The sequence below is a fragment of the Dipodomys spectabilis genome, unplaced genomic scaffold (assembly GCF_019054845.1).
Source record: "Dipodomys spectabilis isolate Male_0828 unplaced genomic scaffold, ASM1905484v1 ptg000207l, whole genome shotgun sequence".
In the NCBI taxonomy this organism is placed as follows: domain Eukaryota; kingdom Metazoa; phylum Chordata; class Mammalia; order Rodentia; family Heteromyidae; genus Dipodomys; species Dipodomys spectabilis.
The window spans coordinates 10,337,286-10,350,891 of record NW_024870884.1 but is presented as its reverse complement, the minus strand read 5'-3'; the positions used below and the strand labels follow the sequence as shown (position 1 = coordinate 10,350,891).

The 13,606-nt window shown below is 38.1% G+C and overlaps 1 protein-coding gene across 2 annotated transcripts in view; it reads right to left on the bottom strand.

Moving 5' to 3' along the window:
• Ddx50 (DExD-box helicase 50) overlaps window positions 1–13,606 on the bottom strand; it is a 37,762-nt gene that overhangs the window by 21,981 nt on the left and 2,175 nt on the right. For both annotated transcript variants that reach the window (XM_042696375.1, XM_042696376.1), the window contains exons 2-7: window positions 9,168–9,464; window positions 7,477–7,552; window positions 6,974–7,152; window positions 4,812–4,929; window positions 4,511–4,696; window positions 3,907–4,052 (exon numbers count right to left, since the gene is read on the bottom strand). In XM_042696375.1, coding sequence (XP_042552309.1) covers window positions 3,907–4,052; window positions 4,511–4,696; window positions 4,812–4,929; window positions 6,974–7,152; window positions 7,477–7,552; window positions 9,168–9,464 — 1,002 coding nt within the window. The remainder of the gene's footprint in view (window positions 1–3,906; window positions 4,053–4,510; window positions 4,697–4,811; window positions 4,930–6,973; window positions 7,153–7,476; window positions 7,553–9,167; window positions 9,465–13,606) is intronic.

The following is a 13,606-nucleotide window of genomic DNA, read 5'->3' as shown; positions in this document are numbered from 1 at the left end:
GAACTTGGAAAGTATGAAAAAAATTACAGTAGGGTTAGGGATGTAGCTCTGTGAGAGAACACACATTTGCACATCTGAAAGGCTCTAAGTTTGATATCAACACCAAAACCAAAAAAACTATTTTTCTTCTATTTTGACTGTTTATTTTTAAAGAGGCCTATTTATCCTTTAGAAATATATACAATTACCTGGAAGTGATGGTATACACCTATGATACCAAGTAGCAGAAGCAAGAGGATAGATTTCAAGGCTAGCCCAAGCAAGAGTTACAGTAGCAGAAAGATCCTTGTTTTCTTTTTGTGTGTGTGTGTGTTCATACGGGGGGCTTTAACTCTGGACTAGAGTGCTGACCTTGAGGTCTTTTGCTTAAAAGTTTGTGCTCTACCACTTGAACCAGAGCTCCACTTCTTTTTGGAGGTAAGAGTCTCATCGACTTTCCTACCTGGGCTGGCTAAGAACCATGATACTTAAAACAGCCTCCTGAGTAGCTAGGATTATGGGTTTTGAGCCACCACAGCCCAGCAAGATCCTTGTTAAGTAAAATAAAATGGGCTAGTACAGTGTGCTTTCCTAGCATCTCTAAGGTTCCAGTACTGATTTTTTTTTTTTTTTTAAAGAAGAAAGGCTAGGTGCTGATGGCTCATATCTATAATCCTAGCTATTTAAGAGGCTAAATCTGAGGCCTTTTGTTCAAAGCTAATCTGGGTAGGAAAGTCTAGGAGACTCTTCTCTAACTCCCAAAAAGCCAGAACTTGAGCTGTGACTCAAGTGGTAGACCATTAGCCTTGAGCAAAAAAGCTGCCAGGTGCTAGTGGCTCAAACCTATAATCCTAGCAACTAGGGAAGCTGAGTGAGATCTGAGGGTCCTAGTTTAAAACCAGGAAAGTCCCTGAGACTCTTCCTCCAATTAACTGGAAGCAGAACCGTAGCTCAAAGTGGTGGAGCACTAGTTTTGAGCAAAAGAGCTCAGGGCCAGTGCCCAGGCTGAGTTCAAGTTCCCTGACCAACAACAACAAAAAGATAACTATGTATCATTTATATTGTTTAGGTATTTTTTGTGTGTGTGTGTGTGTGTGTGTGTGTGTGTGTGTGTGTGTGTGTGTGTGTGTGTGTGTGTGTGTGTGTGTGTGTGTGTGTGTGTGTGTGTGTGTGTGTGTGTGTGTGTGTGTGTGCGTGCACATGCCTGTTTGGGGCTTGAACTACTACTGGGCCTGTGAATTGGCCCTTAGTTTTGTGCTTATTTAGTCTTTTTTTTTTGTCTTTTCTTTTTTGGTACTGGGGATCAAACCCAGAACGTTGCACTTGCTAGGTAAGCGCTTTGCCACTGAGCTACATCCCAGCCCTGTGCTTATATTATAGTCTTGTAGGCAGCTAGATGCTGATGGCTTACAATTGTAGTCCTAGTTACTTAGGAGGCTGAGATCTGAGAGTCATGGTTTGAAATCGGCTTGGGCAGGAAAGTCCCTGAGACTCTTTATCTCCAATTAACCACCAGAAAACCGGAAGTGGAGCTGTGGCCCCAAAATGGTAGAGCACCGTCCTTATGCAAAAGGGCTCAGGGACAGCTCCCAGGCCCAGAGTTCAAGCCCCAAGATCATCACCAACAAAACAAAGCTAAAGGACAATTCGCAGGCCCTGAGTTCAAGCCCCAGAACCAATGCCAAAAAAAAGAGATAAATAAATAAGCTAGAGTAAGAGACGAAAGAGAAAGGTTAAAAGGGAGAGAAAGGGAGGCAGACAATTAAATAAGGATGAAATGCTTCAAATGCAGGGGGGCAAAGAATATACCCCAAGTATAGAAAACACCATTGATAAAACTTAGTAATAGGTACATCAGATTCCTTATGTGTCCATTTATTCACTTTTTTACATACTTGAAATATCTTTAATAGTCTTTTTTACCGGTGTATTTTATAATATTTTTTTTTCTTGCCGCTAGTACTGGGTCTTGAAGTGAGGGCCTAGGCCACTGCTCTAGTTCTGGCTTTTTACTAGTTAATTGGATATTACAGTCTCAGATTTTTCTGCCCAAACTGACTTCAAACCTCAATCCTTAGATTTCAGCCTCCTGAATAGCTGGTATAGGCATGCACTACCAGTGCATGGCTATTTTTACATTCTTATGATAAAACTTTTAACCATTAGAAAATATACAAAGCTTCCTGTGACCATCAGACACTGTAACTATCCCCTTGCTCAGTTTCGCATCATTATTTGATATTTATCTTTCTTTGGTCCTGTTTTTTCCATTTATGTATACCTAAAGAACCTATTTAGCATAAGATATATATTTTTGATTTGTTGCAGTACTAAGAATTTTTTTAAATTTGGGGCTGGGAAGGTGGCTCAGTGGTAGAGTGCTTGCCTTGCATGCATGAGGCCCTCTGTTTGATTCCTCAGCACCACATAAGCAGAAAAAGCCGGAAGTGGGGCTGAGGTGCAAGTGGTAGAGTGCTAGTCTACAGCTAAAGAGCTGAGGGACAGCGCCCAGGCCCAGAGTTCAGGCCCACAACCGACCAAAAAAAAAAAAGTTTAATTTATTTTTTGGTGCCAATCCTGGAGCTTCAACTCAAGGGCCTGGGGGCTGTCTCTGAGCATTTTTTTTTTTTTAACTCAAGGCTAGTGTTCTACCACTTTAGCCACAGCTACCCCTTCAGCTTTTTTTTTTGTAGTTTATTTGTAGTTTATTGTAGTCTTATGGACTTTCCTGCCTTGGATGATCCTTAGATCTCAGCCTCCTGAGTAGCTAGGATTATAGGCTTGAGCCACCAGCTCCCAATCATTTCTGACTTTGTGATGGCTAACTGGAGATAAGAGTCTCACAGATTTCCTGCCAGACTAGCTTTGAATCACTATTCTCAGATCTCAGTAGCTAGAATATTATAGGCATATAAGCTTTTTAAAACTGTGATTCCATACAATATTCCATAATTGTTTGGGTTTTTTTCCCCATGGTACTAGGAATCAAACTCACATGATTTGGTTTATATCACTTCTTCAAATTCATTCTTTTTAACCACTGCATTATATTTTATAGATAATATACTATTATTCATTTGGCCTTCTACTTTTCCTATGTAAAATAAATATACATCTATTAAATAAAAAAATGACATATAATATACATCTGACAGTCTTAAACACTATAAATACTACCTTTAATTTAGCTTTTAAAAATATATACTCTTGGTTTCATTTTATGGAGTCACATAATCAACCTGTTCCTTAATGACTTCTTCTGACTTCTGTATTTGGAAACACATCCCCTTTCCGGAGATCCGGTAACTATTTAAACTATTTTTCAAAAATAGTTCAAGATATGTTTTTTTTTTTTTTTGGTCGGTCGTGGGGTTTGAACTCTGGGCCTGGGCGCTGTCCCTCAGCTCTTCAGCTCAAGGCAAGAGCTCTACCACTTGAGCTACAGCGCCACTTCCGGTTTTCTGGTGGTTTATTGGAGATAGGAGTCTCACGGTCTCTCCTGCCCGGGCTGGCTTTGAACTGCGATCCTCAGATCTCAGCCTCCTGAGTAGCTAGGATTACAGGCGTGAGCCACCAGCGCCCGGCATCAAGATATGTTTTGATATAGGCTGTAGCATGAGGATCTGCTTCTTTAGTGTTAACAAATTATTTCAGCACTATTTTTTGTTACATTTTAAATAATCTCTCTAGGGCTGCTTATAGGTCCTTATCTTAGGACTTGCCTGTTCACCTGCTATTATTTTTCTATTTATTATATACTGCTTCTCAGTTTTATACTATAGAAATACACATGTATCTTTCTGACTAAGGGAAAAAAGAGCTTAAGTCTAATTAGGTATCCAGAACTCCAGTTTAACTTCAAAAATGTCAAAAATAAATAAAATACCAACTAAAAACTAGTATCTATCATGCTGGGGAGCTACTTACTTCAACAGTAGTTGCAGCCTTTTGAGTCATTTTTCCAACAAGGTCAACCTGTTCATATCTGGATTTCATGTATTTTTTTGCAACTTTGTATACCCACTGTGGGCAAGTTGCAGAAAAAAGTAAAGTCTGAGGATTGTCTTCAGAATCTTAAATAAACAAAAAAAAATGCAAATGGTTTTTTTAATATCCCATGATATAATCAGCTCTTAAAAATCACCCCCAGCTTCAAAGAAATAATGAAAAATTCCAAACGTGGGGTCAATTTTTAACACACAGACTTCATTGCAACTACTAAAAGTTTCATGTTTTAGAACTGGGGCATTATGGAGACAAATGAACTCTGAAGAAAAGTGAGAATTTAAGGATGCACCCAAAAAAAAAAAATTAGCGAAAGTTAGTAAATCTCGTAATTATAAAAGATACACAGAAGAAAGCATAGGAAGCTAAACAAAGTACACAGCTGTACTTTCTTTTTTAGGGAAAGAATAACTTTAGTTTTGTTAGAATACCAGGGAACAATGTAATAAAAAATAGGAAGTAAAGAAAAACAAGCTTTTAAGATAAAACAATAAATGCTAATGTGCTTATTGCAATTAGAATATACCAGTTTTGTAGGATTCGTGGATAATATCTTCAACTTGTTCAGCAAAACCTAAATCTAACATTTGATCCACTTCATCAAGCACAACGTGGCGCAGTTTAGAAAGATCCAAACGGCCGCTTTGCAGATGATCTTTGATACGACCAGGGGTTCCAACCAAGATGTCAATACCATTTCGAATATGATTAACTATGAGAGGAGAGAAATGCCAGGAATATGTAAAAAGTAAAATATATACTTTCACCTCATTTGTTTAGATTTAAATAGGAAACACATCTTAGCACTATCATAAATATTTACTTACTTTGGCTTTGATATGATGTTCCGCCATAAAAACACGCCACACTAAGTTTTCTAGTTATATCTTTGAAATCTTTGGCTACCTGGTTTGCCAGTTCCCTTGTTGGAGCCAAAACAAGTACCTAAGAGGTTTTAAAAACAAAAGATACTTTTCTAAAGACTTATGTAAAGTCAACCTAAGAGGAGTTTTTCAGTAAGGTACTTACAGAATACAGGGCTGGGGGTGCAGCTCAGTGTTAAGCAATTGTCTAGAATACCTAAGGCACTGGGATCAATCCCCAGCACTGCAAAAACAAAACAACAGCAGCAGCAACAACAAAAGTAACCATAACAAGAACAATAGCTTATATTTATTATTTCCTACTTCTGCCAGACCTCATCCAAAAATCAGTTTCTCAGTGAAATTCCCAGATCTCTTTTTATATCCCTCCACACCTGATTGCTTTTCCTCACACTTATTCCACCTAAAATATTTCCTTATTTGCTGACTGTCTATCTTACTACTAAATTGTGGTGAGAACAACAATATAAAGGCTGGGACTTATACCAAGTGGGCCACTATATTCCTTGTATTTCAAACCAAGTCTGTACAGAACAAATACTTTATAAGTATTTAAGTAAACAAAAAAAAGTTCACTCCGTGCTGGACACTAGTACTTCACATGAAGTATTAAATTTGATTCTCACAGAAACAGTGTAAGATGGCATTATCCCAGTTTTATAGATAAGTAACTTGAGTCTTAAAGAATTTACAAGTCTTGCCCGAGATTAAATAGCTAAAAGTAGTAGAGCTAGAATCTCCAGTAATATCTTTTCAACATAAAAGCTTCTCTTAAAATACTTTTGGGAGTGTTTCCTATTTCTATTACTTTCCTAATTCCACCCAAGAAACAGAAATATCCAAACAATTTGTCTTGAAGGCCAACACAGCCATATAACACAGTGTTATATGGGATAGCTGATCCAAGAGCATTATGATTTAATTTGACTTGAGTCATGTGAATATTCTTTTAAACTGTAATATTATTTAGGGGTTTTTCAAAAAACAATCATACCTGTTCAAATTATGAGGCAGTAATTTTTCTTCATCACTTTTACAAACCTTAAAGTGCATACACGTTCTAAAAAAGTCAAATTTTAGGCTAAAATACTACCAGTATTTGTTAGTTGACTTTACTAAATTAAGACATATCTACACTATCCGAATACTACAGAAGCTAACAATTTCCTTTTAATAAGTCTTCATAAAAAAGTCAACCAGTGAAAAAAGCAATGCTGCATATTTACCAAATAAGTGAACAGCTCTTTAGAAAATTCATTGTTTAAAACCAAAGGTCAAGATCAAGCACAATGGTTCATGCCCGTAATCCTAACTACTTGGGAGGCTGAATTCAAGAGGATCCAGATTTCAGGACAATATGAATAAAAAGTTCCCAAAACTCCCCGTAAGCCAAAACAGCTGGTTGTGGTAGCAGGTGCCTGTCATTCTAGTTACACAGGTAGTAAATAGGGGTAAATAGGAGGATCACAATCCAGGCCAACCCAGGTAAAAAGTTAAGACCTGGTTTGAAAAATAACTAACAACAATGTTCAACAAGAAATGTACTCATTACCTTATGTATGTAACTGTAACCCCTCTGTACATCTGTATGTAACTGTAACCTCTCTGTACATCACCTTCACAACAAATTTAAAAAAAACAAAATTAGTAAGTAAAAAGACTAGAGATATGACTCACAGAGCACCTGCATAACAAGTTCAGGGCTGAGTGCAACCTCAGCACCTTAAAAAGAAAACCTAACTAAATCTAAGTGTACATGCTGCTAAAATAAGGTATAAGAATACAGTTATCAGAGACATATTTATAACCATATACATTAATATGCAATAACTATTACATTTAGCTTTGTTCAAAATTTCCTCATGTGAAATAAACAAATTTTTGCTTCATGGTCCAAATTTTTACTTCATGCCACAGATCTAGCTTTTCTCTCTTGGGAGTACTTGAATTAAAGACTAGTGTTATTGTAGTATATTCTTTCAGGTCATGAACATGTGTGAGACCCTGGGCTCTATCCCCAGCACCAAAAAAGAAAAAAAAAATAGTATATTCTCTCTGTCCTTTTCCATTAATGTTTACAGCTTTTACTCCCTTAGAACCGTTACCTTTGGTGAGCGGCTTTTTTTAATTGTTTCTTGATTTCTTTGGAGCCTTTCAATCAAGGGTATGGCAAAAGAGAATGTCTTTCCTGTTCCTGTTCGTGCTTGAGCAATTAAATCTTTTCCTTCATATACAGGACCAAAGGTTTTAACTTGAATAGGAAAGAGATATGTTACCCCTCGACCTGTAAAATGAGATTTCATTAAAATATTTCTTTAGACTAGCATTAGGAAAAAATATATTCATTTGAAAAATGACAATCTTGCTTCCACCATACCTGCCTGATGATTCACTACCTCATGACATTTACAGTTATTCCTACCCCAAATTATTAAAAAATTTGGTCTTAACTTTTGAGATATATGCACATATAAAGCAGAATACTGAGAAAGATGATGTAGAAATAACTGCAATTAAAGTTATCTTTCATATTTTCCTTTTGGTCAAAAAGGCAGAAGAGTTTTATAAAAACAAAACGAAACAGTATATCCATTAAAATTCACAGTACCTTTCAGAAGCTTTATAGTCTCTTCAGAAATAGAGAAATTAGAGAAGGCGCCTTCTTTCTGCTCACGTGTTAGGGACTGGCAAAATGAAATCAAAATTTATGTAGTATAGTTTATTTTCAACTTTGTTTACTATTTCTTATTTTACTAAACTAGCTAAATAATCAACTTTAGTTACTACTTACAAAAAAATGTATACATTAGCTGAGTACTGATGGCTCACTATAATCCTAGTTACTTAGGAGGCTGAGATCTAGAGGATTGCAGTTTGAAGCCAGTACAGGCAGGAAAGTCCGCCTTCTATCTCCACATAAACAACAAAAAGGGGCTGAGAATGTGGCTGAGTGGTAAAGTGCTTGCCTAGCATGCATGGAGCCCTGGATCAATTCTTCAACACCTCATAAACAAAAAAAAAAGCCAGAGGTGGCACTGTGGCTCAAGTGGTAGAGTGCTATCCCTGAGCAAAAGAAGCTCAAGGACAATGCCCAGGCCCTGAGTTCAAGCACTAGGACTGGCAAAAAAAGAAGCCAGAAAGTGGAACTGTGGCTCAACTGAAAGAGTGCTAGCCTAGACTTAAAAAAAGGGACAAGCTAGGCACTGGTGGCTCACATCTGTAATCCTAGCTACTTAGGAGGCTGAGATCTGAGGATCACAGTTCAAAGCCAGCCTAGGCAAAGAAAGTCCCTGAAATTCTTATCTCCAATTAACCACCAGAAAACTAGAAGTGGAACCGTGGTTCAAGTAGAGCGCTCGCCTTGAGCTGAAGAGCTAAGGGACAGCACCCAGCCCAGAGTTCAAGCCCCACAACCTACAAAAAAAAAAAAAAAAAAATTACAAAATTTTAAAAGCTAAGTGACAGTGCCCAGGCCCTGAGTTCAAGCCTCAGTACCTGTACATATGTATATATACTACATATATACATGCATGTATGCATACATACATACAATGCACACATATAAAAATACAAATGTTAACACTGAGACCTGAAGACTACCTAAAGTTGTTATTGTTGCAAAAACAGAAAAAACAGAAAGCAAACAACACAAGAAGTTTTTGGTTTCAGGAAGTTAGAGGCCAATTTATAAGCACATTAAGTAGGGACTAAAGGAATGACAGAAATAGTAGTAAATGACCATCAATAAATTAGAGCTGGGCACCAGTGGCTCATGCCTGTAATACTAGCTACTCAGGAGGCTGAGATCTGAGGATCAAGGTTTGAAGCCAGTCCCAGCAGAAAAGTCTGTGAGACTGTTACCTCCAATTAATCACAGAAAAAGCTGCAAGTACCACTGTGGCTTCTGTAGTAAAGGGCTAGCCTTGAGCAAAAGTAGCTCAGGGACAGTGCCCAGGCCCAGGGTTCAAGCCCTGGGACTGGCAAAATGAATGAATGAATCAATCAATCAATGAAGAGAAAAAAGGGGAGAGGGAGAGGGAGGGTAAGAGAGGGGAAAGAGGAGAGAGACAGAGGGGGAGGGAGGGATTATGATCACAAGTTTCAGGTCCACTATTTCCACACTAATAGAAAAAGTCATATGATGAAAGAAACGAGCCAAAACAAAAAAAGCTCAGATTTCAGTTGTGCTGACACTCTAGTCCAACTGAACACTGAACACTATATAGGAAATGCTAGGGAATCTACCCAAAAATGCCAAATCAGCCTATATGTCAAATATAATATTAAAAGTATCCATACCTCCTCTAGTTTATTTTCACTTGCTTTATGAGTAGAACTTTCTAAAGAAGATACTCGCTTTGATTTTTTTTCATATTCATCAATATCTCCATTTGGTAGATCTTTTCTTCTTGACTTACGGGAGATAGAGAATTCATCTGACAGTCTATTGCATCCTTCTTCAGTGTCTCCATTTAGCTTCTCTTTCATTTTGGATTTTTTGGGTTTAGGAGCATCCAGGTCATCTGTAACACCATTTTCTCTTGTTTCTGTTTTCTCATCTGATTCATAATGGTGCCTTGATTTCCTTCTATCACTCTATGGACAAAGAAACAATGACAAGAGGGTCATAAGTCTGCTTTTAAGACTTCAGAAGTCAGAGCATGACTCTCAAACCAGTTGAGCTTAATCTACAGTTATGTTGAAAACCTATCGGGCAGAAACCCAGATTAATGCCAAGTTTTACACCTTATCAGTTTACTGTCTTCGTCATCTCATTTCTTACATTCTGAAAACTCAGCCTCCTGTCCACCTCTAATCCTATCACAAAACTTTTAGGGAAATTAAATATCTCCTCAGGAAAACAATGAAACTACAAAATTATAAATTAAAACACAAAAATATCTCACATCTCTAAGAGAAAAAAATATTTATTGAGTACCTACCCAGTAATGTACAATGCATTTTCAGCTGACCTCATTTAAATTTTTGTAACAACCCTATAAGGGAAGTCCAGGTCCATAATTCCTCACCCAAAATTCTGATATCCATAAAGTTCTGAAAATTGAAAGTCTTTTTGTGACTTAATTGTAGGCAAAACCTTAGCTGATCTGAACTCATTTGATGGGAAAATTTAACCAGAAATAACATGAAACTATTTGTAATTTCTCTTTTTCCACTTAATATGACTTCTTATTTAATACTGATGTGTTTAATTGTAGGCTGCAGATGCAAAATCCTGATGGGGTGTTGTCACCCTTCTATAAATCCCCAGAATTTTGAATTCAAACACATCTAACTCCAAGAATTTTGGAGGGATAATGAACCTGTATTATTTTGCTATATTACAGATGAGCAAACAGAATTTCTCAGAGGTTAAGTATTTGCCAGAGATCCCCCTGTGGGATTTCTGCAAGTTGAGTGCTAAAAATCGAATCCAGCCCTATCTGATTTGAAAGCTTGTACTCTTTTCTTTTCATATCATGCATTCTCTCTTAACTTTGAGAAATAATAAGTTAAAGAAAAAGCAAACTAGTGGGGCCTAGTGGCTCATGCCTGTAATTCTAGCTACTCAGGAAACTGAGATCTGAGGAACAGTTTTAAGCCAGCCCAAGAAAACCTTGGAGACTCTTATCTCCAATTAGCCAGCAAAAAGCCACAAGTGAAACTATAGTTCAAGAGAAAGCACACCATGCTTGAGTGAAAAAACTAAGGGAGAGCACCAAGTCTTGAGTTCAAGCCCCAGTAATGGCACACACACACAAAAAAAAGATAACCATACAATTTTTTTAATTAATTAATTTATTTTTGGTCAGTCATGAGTCAGGAAGGCCTGGGTGGTTCCTGAGTTCTTTCACTCAATTGTAGCACTCTACCACTTTGAGCTACAGCTCTACTTCTGGTTTTCTAGCAGTTAAATGGAGATAAGAGTCTCACAGATTTTCCTGTCTGAGCTGGCTGTGAACCTCAATCCTCAGAACCCAGTCTACTGAGCTAGGAGTATTACAGGCATGAGCCACCAAAAAACACCTGACAAAACTTGTTCTTGGGGCTGGGAAGGTGGCTCAGTGGTAGAATGCTTGTCTTGCATGCATGAGGCTCTAGGTTCGATTCCTCAGCACCACATAAGCAGAAAAAGCCGGAAGTGGGGCTAATGCTCAAGTGGTAGAGTGCTAGCCTTCAGCTGAAGAGCTGAGGGACAGCGCCCAGGCCCAGAGTTCAAGCCCCACAACTAACCCAAAAAACAACAATAACAACAACAAAAATTGTTCTTTTTCCATGGTAAGGCAGTAACCTTGGAAATCTTCTAATTTGTATTTTTAATTTAGTCAATTTTAAATAGCAAACTGGTGACAGTTTTATTTATTAACTACAAGAAATTATTTGAATTTAGCAATTCAGAATGTGCCAAGTAAATTATATGGTAGCAATTTCTGACAGTAAAACCTGTCAGCATCAAAATTTTAACCACTACATGCAATATTTAAAGGGCATCAGCATATAATTTTTCCATCCATAAAATAGTTGTGAAAACATAACACATGAGAAAATGCTCTGCAGCTACATATCATTTGATCTTCAGTTAACTGGACTACACACCTCTCCAAATCAGTAAATTCTGTAGAAAATTAAGATTATTTATAGAGTTAGCCCTGGGGTTTGAACTATTCCTAGGTTCAGTACTTCAGGGAGAAAATGGAGCAAGCCAAAGTGAGACCTCTAAATTTAAGTCCAGCAACATCCCAAAGTGATGAAATACCTTATTCCACATCAGAACCACAGTACTTGAGATTCTTCATCTCCTAGGTTTTCATTACAATCTGCATGCCCTATTTATTCTCTATGTCTATTATATTTGAATAGTTCCTCTCTCCCTTCTAGGAATGCTCCTAGTTTCTGCTCTCTATGTACACTTTCATACCAGTTTCATGCCTTTTGATGCACACTCCCATACTCTCACCATTATTCTAAGGACATGTACATTGGTTACATATCTCAACATAATCAAACAAATTCTCTTCAAAAACTATGTCAATGGCCAGGCACCGGTAGCTTAAGCCTATAATCCTAGCTACTCAGAATGCTGAGACCTGAGGATCTCGGTTCAAAGCCAACCCGGCAGGAAAGTCCATGAGACTCTTATCTCCAATAAACCACCAGAAAACTGGAAGTGGCACTGTGGCTCAAGTGGTACAGCGCTCATCTTGAGCTGAAGAGCTGAGAGAACAGCGCTCAGGCCCAGAGTTCAAGCCCCATGACCAAAAAAAAAAAAAAATTTTATCAATGCCAGGCAATCTAATGGTCTACTTCTATTCACTGGTGCTCCAATCCATTTCACATCTCTGTATTTCATAAAGAGCAATCAACAAGTAGTTCTGGAAAATTTACAATGGGAAAGCTACTAAACTACAAGAATATAATGAAAATTAAGTCAGGCGCCAGTGGATCACGCCTGTAATCCTAGCTACTCAGGAGGCTGAGATCTGAGGATCGAGGTTCAAAGCCAGCCTGGGCAGGAAAGTCCGTGAAACTTTTTTCTCCAATAAACCATTAGAAAACCAGAAGTGGCGCTGTAGCTCAAGTGGTAGAGCGCTCGACTTGAGCTAAAGAGCTGAGGGACAGCACGCAGGCCCAGAGTGCAAGCCCACGACCAACAACAACAACAACAAAAGAATATAATGAAAACTAAAGGTAGATGAAATTGAGGTTATTTTCTTATGCATCTTTGGGAGACAGGTGCAGGTGGCTAATGCCTGTAATCCTGGCTACTCTGGAAGCTGAGATCTAAGGAAGAAGGTTCAAAGCCAGCCCAGGCAGGAAAGCCCATGAGAATCTTATCTCCAATTTACCACCAGAAAACCAGAAGTGGTACTGTGGCTCAAGTGCTAGCCTTGAGCAAAAAGAGCTCCAAGACAGCGTTCAAGCCCTGAGTTCAAGACTGACAAAAAAAGAAAGAAAGAGAGAGAGAGAGAGAAAAAAAAAAAAAAGAATCTTTGGGAAATATGTAGGAAAAGAAAAAAATAAAAATTTACAAGGAAGCACATGCCAACAACATGATAAAGAAAAGACAATACTGGGGGCTGGAATATAGCTCAATGGCAAAGCACTTGCCTAGCAAATATCCTAGGTGTGATCCCCAGTACCAAATAAATATATAAAAATAAAAAACGTTGCCAGGTGTCAGGGTTTACAGGCTCATGTCTATAATCCTAGCTACTCAGGAAGCTGAGATCTAAAGAACAATTCAAAGCCAGATGTGGCAGAAGAGTCTGTGAGACTCTTATCTCCAATTAATCAACAGAAAACCAGAAGTGATGCTATGACTCAAAGTGGTGGAGCACTAAACTTGAGCAAAAAAGCTCAGGGACAGTGCCCAAGGCCTGAGTTCAAGCCCCATGACCGACTCCCAAAAAAAGACAATACTAGGTACCTGTGAGTATAGCTCAGTAGTAGGGCAAAGAGGACTGAGATTGTACAGTGGGGTAGTTAGAAAAAGTATAAACTAGGCCCTGACAATAGGGGATGTGGATGCACAAGGGAAAACAAGACTTTCAAAAGGAACTAAAATAAACTGTTTAGGGATTCCATTTACAGTTAGCCATAAGTAGCTGTAGTAGTTGAATTCAGAAAGACAGAAAGCAAAGTAGTGATTGCTGTGCTGGGAGGAAAGAAAAATAAGTAGTCAGTGTTAAATGGGCCAGAGTTTCAGTTTTGGAAGATAAAGTTTGGAGACTGGTGGC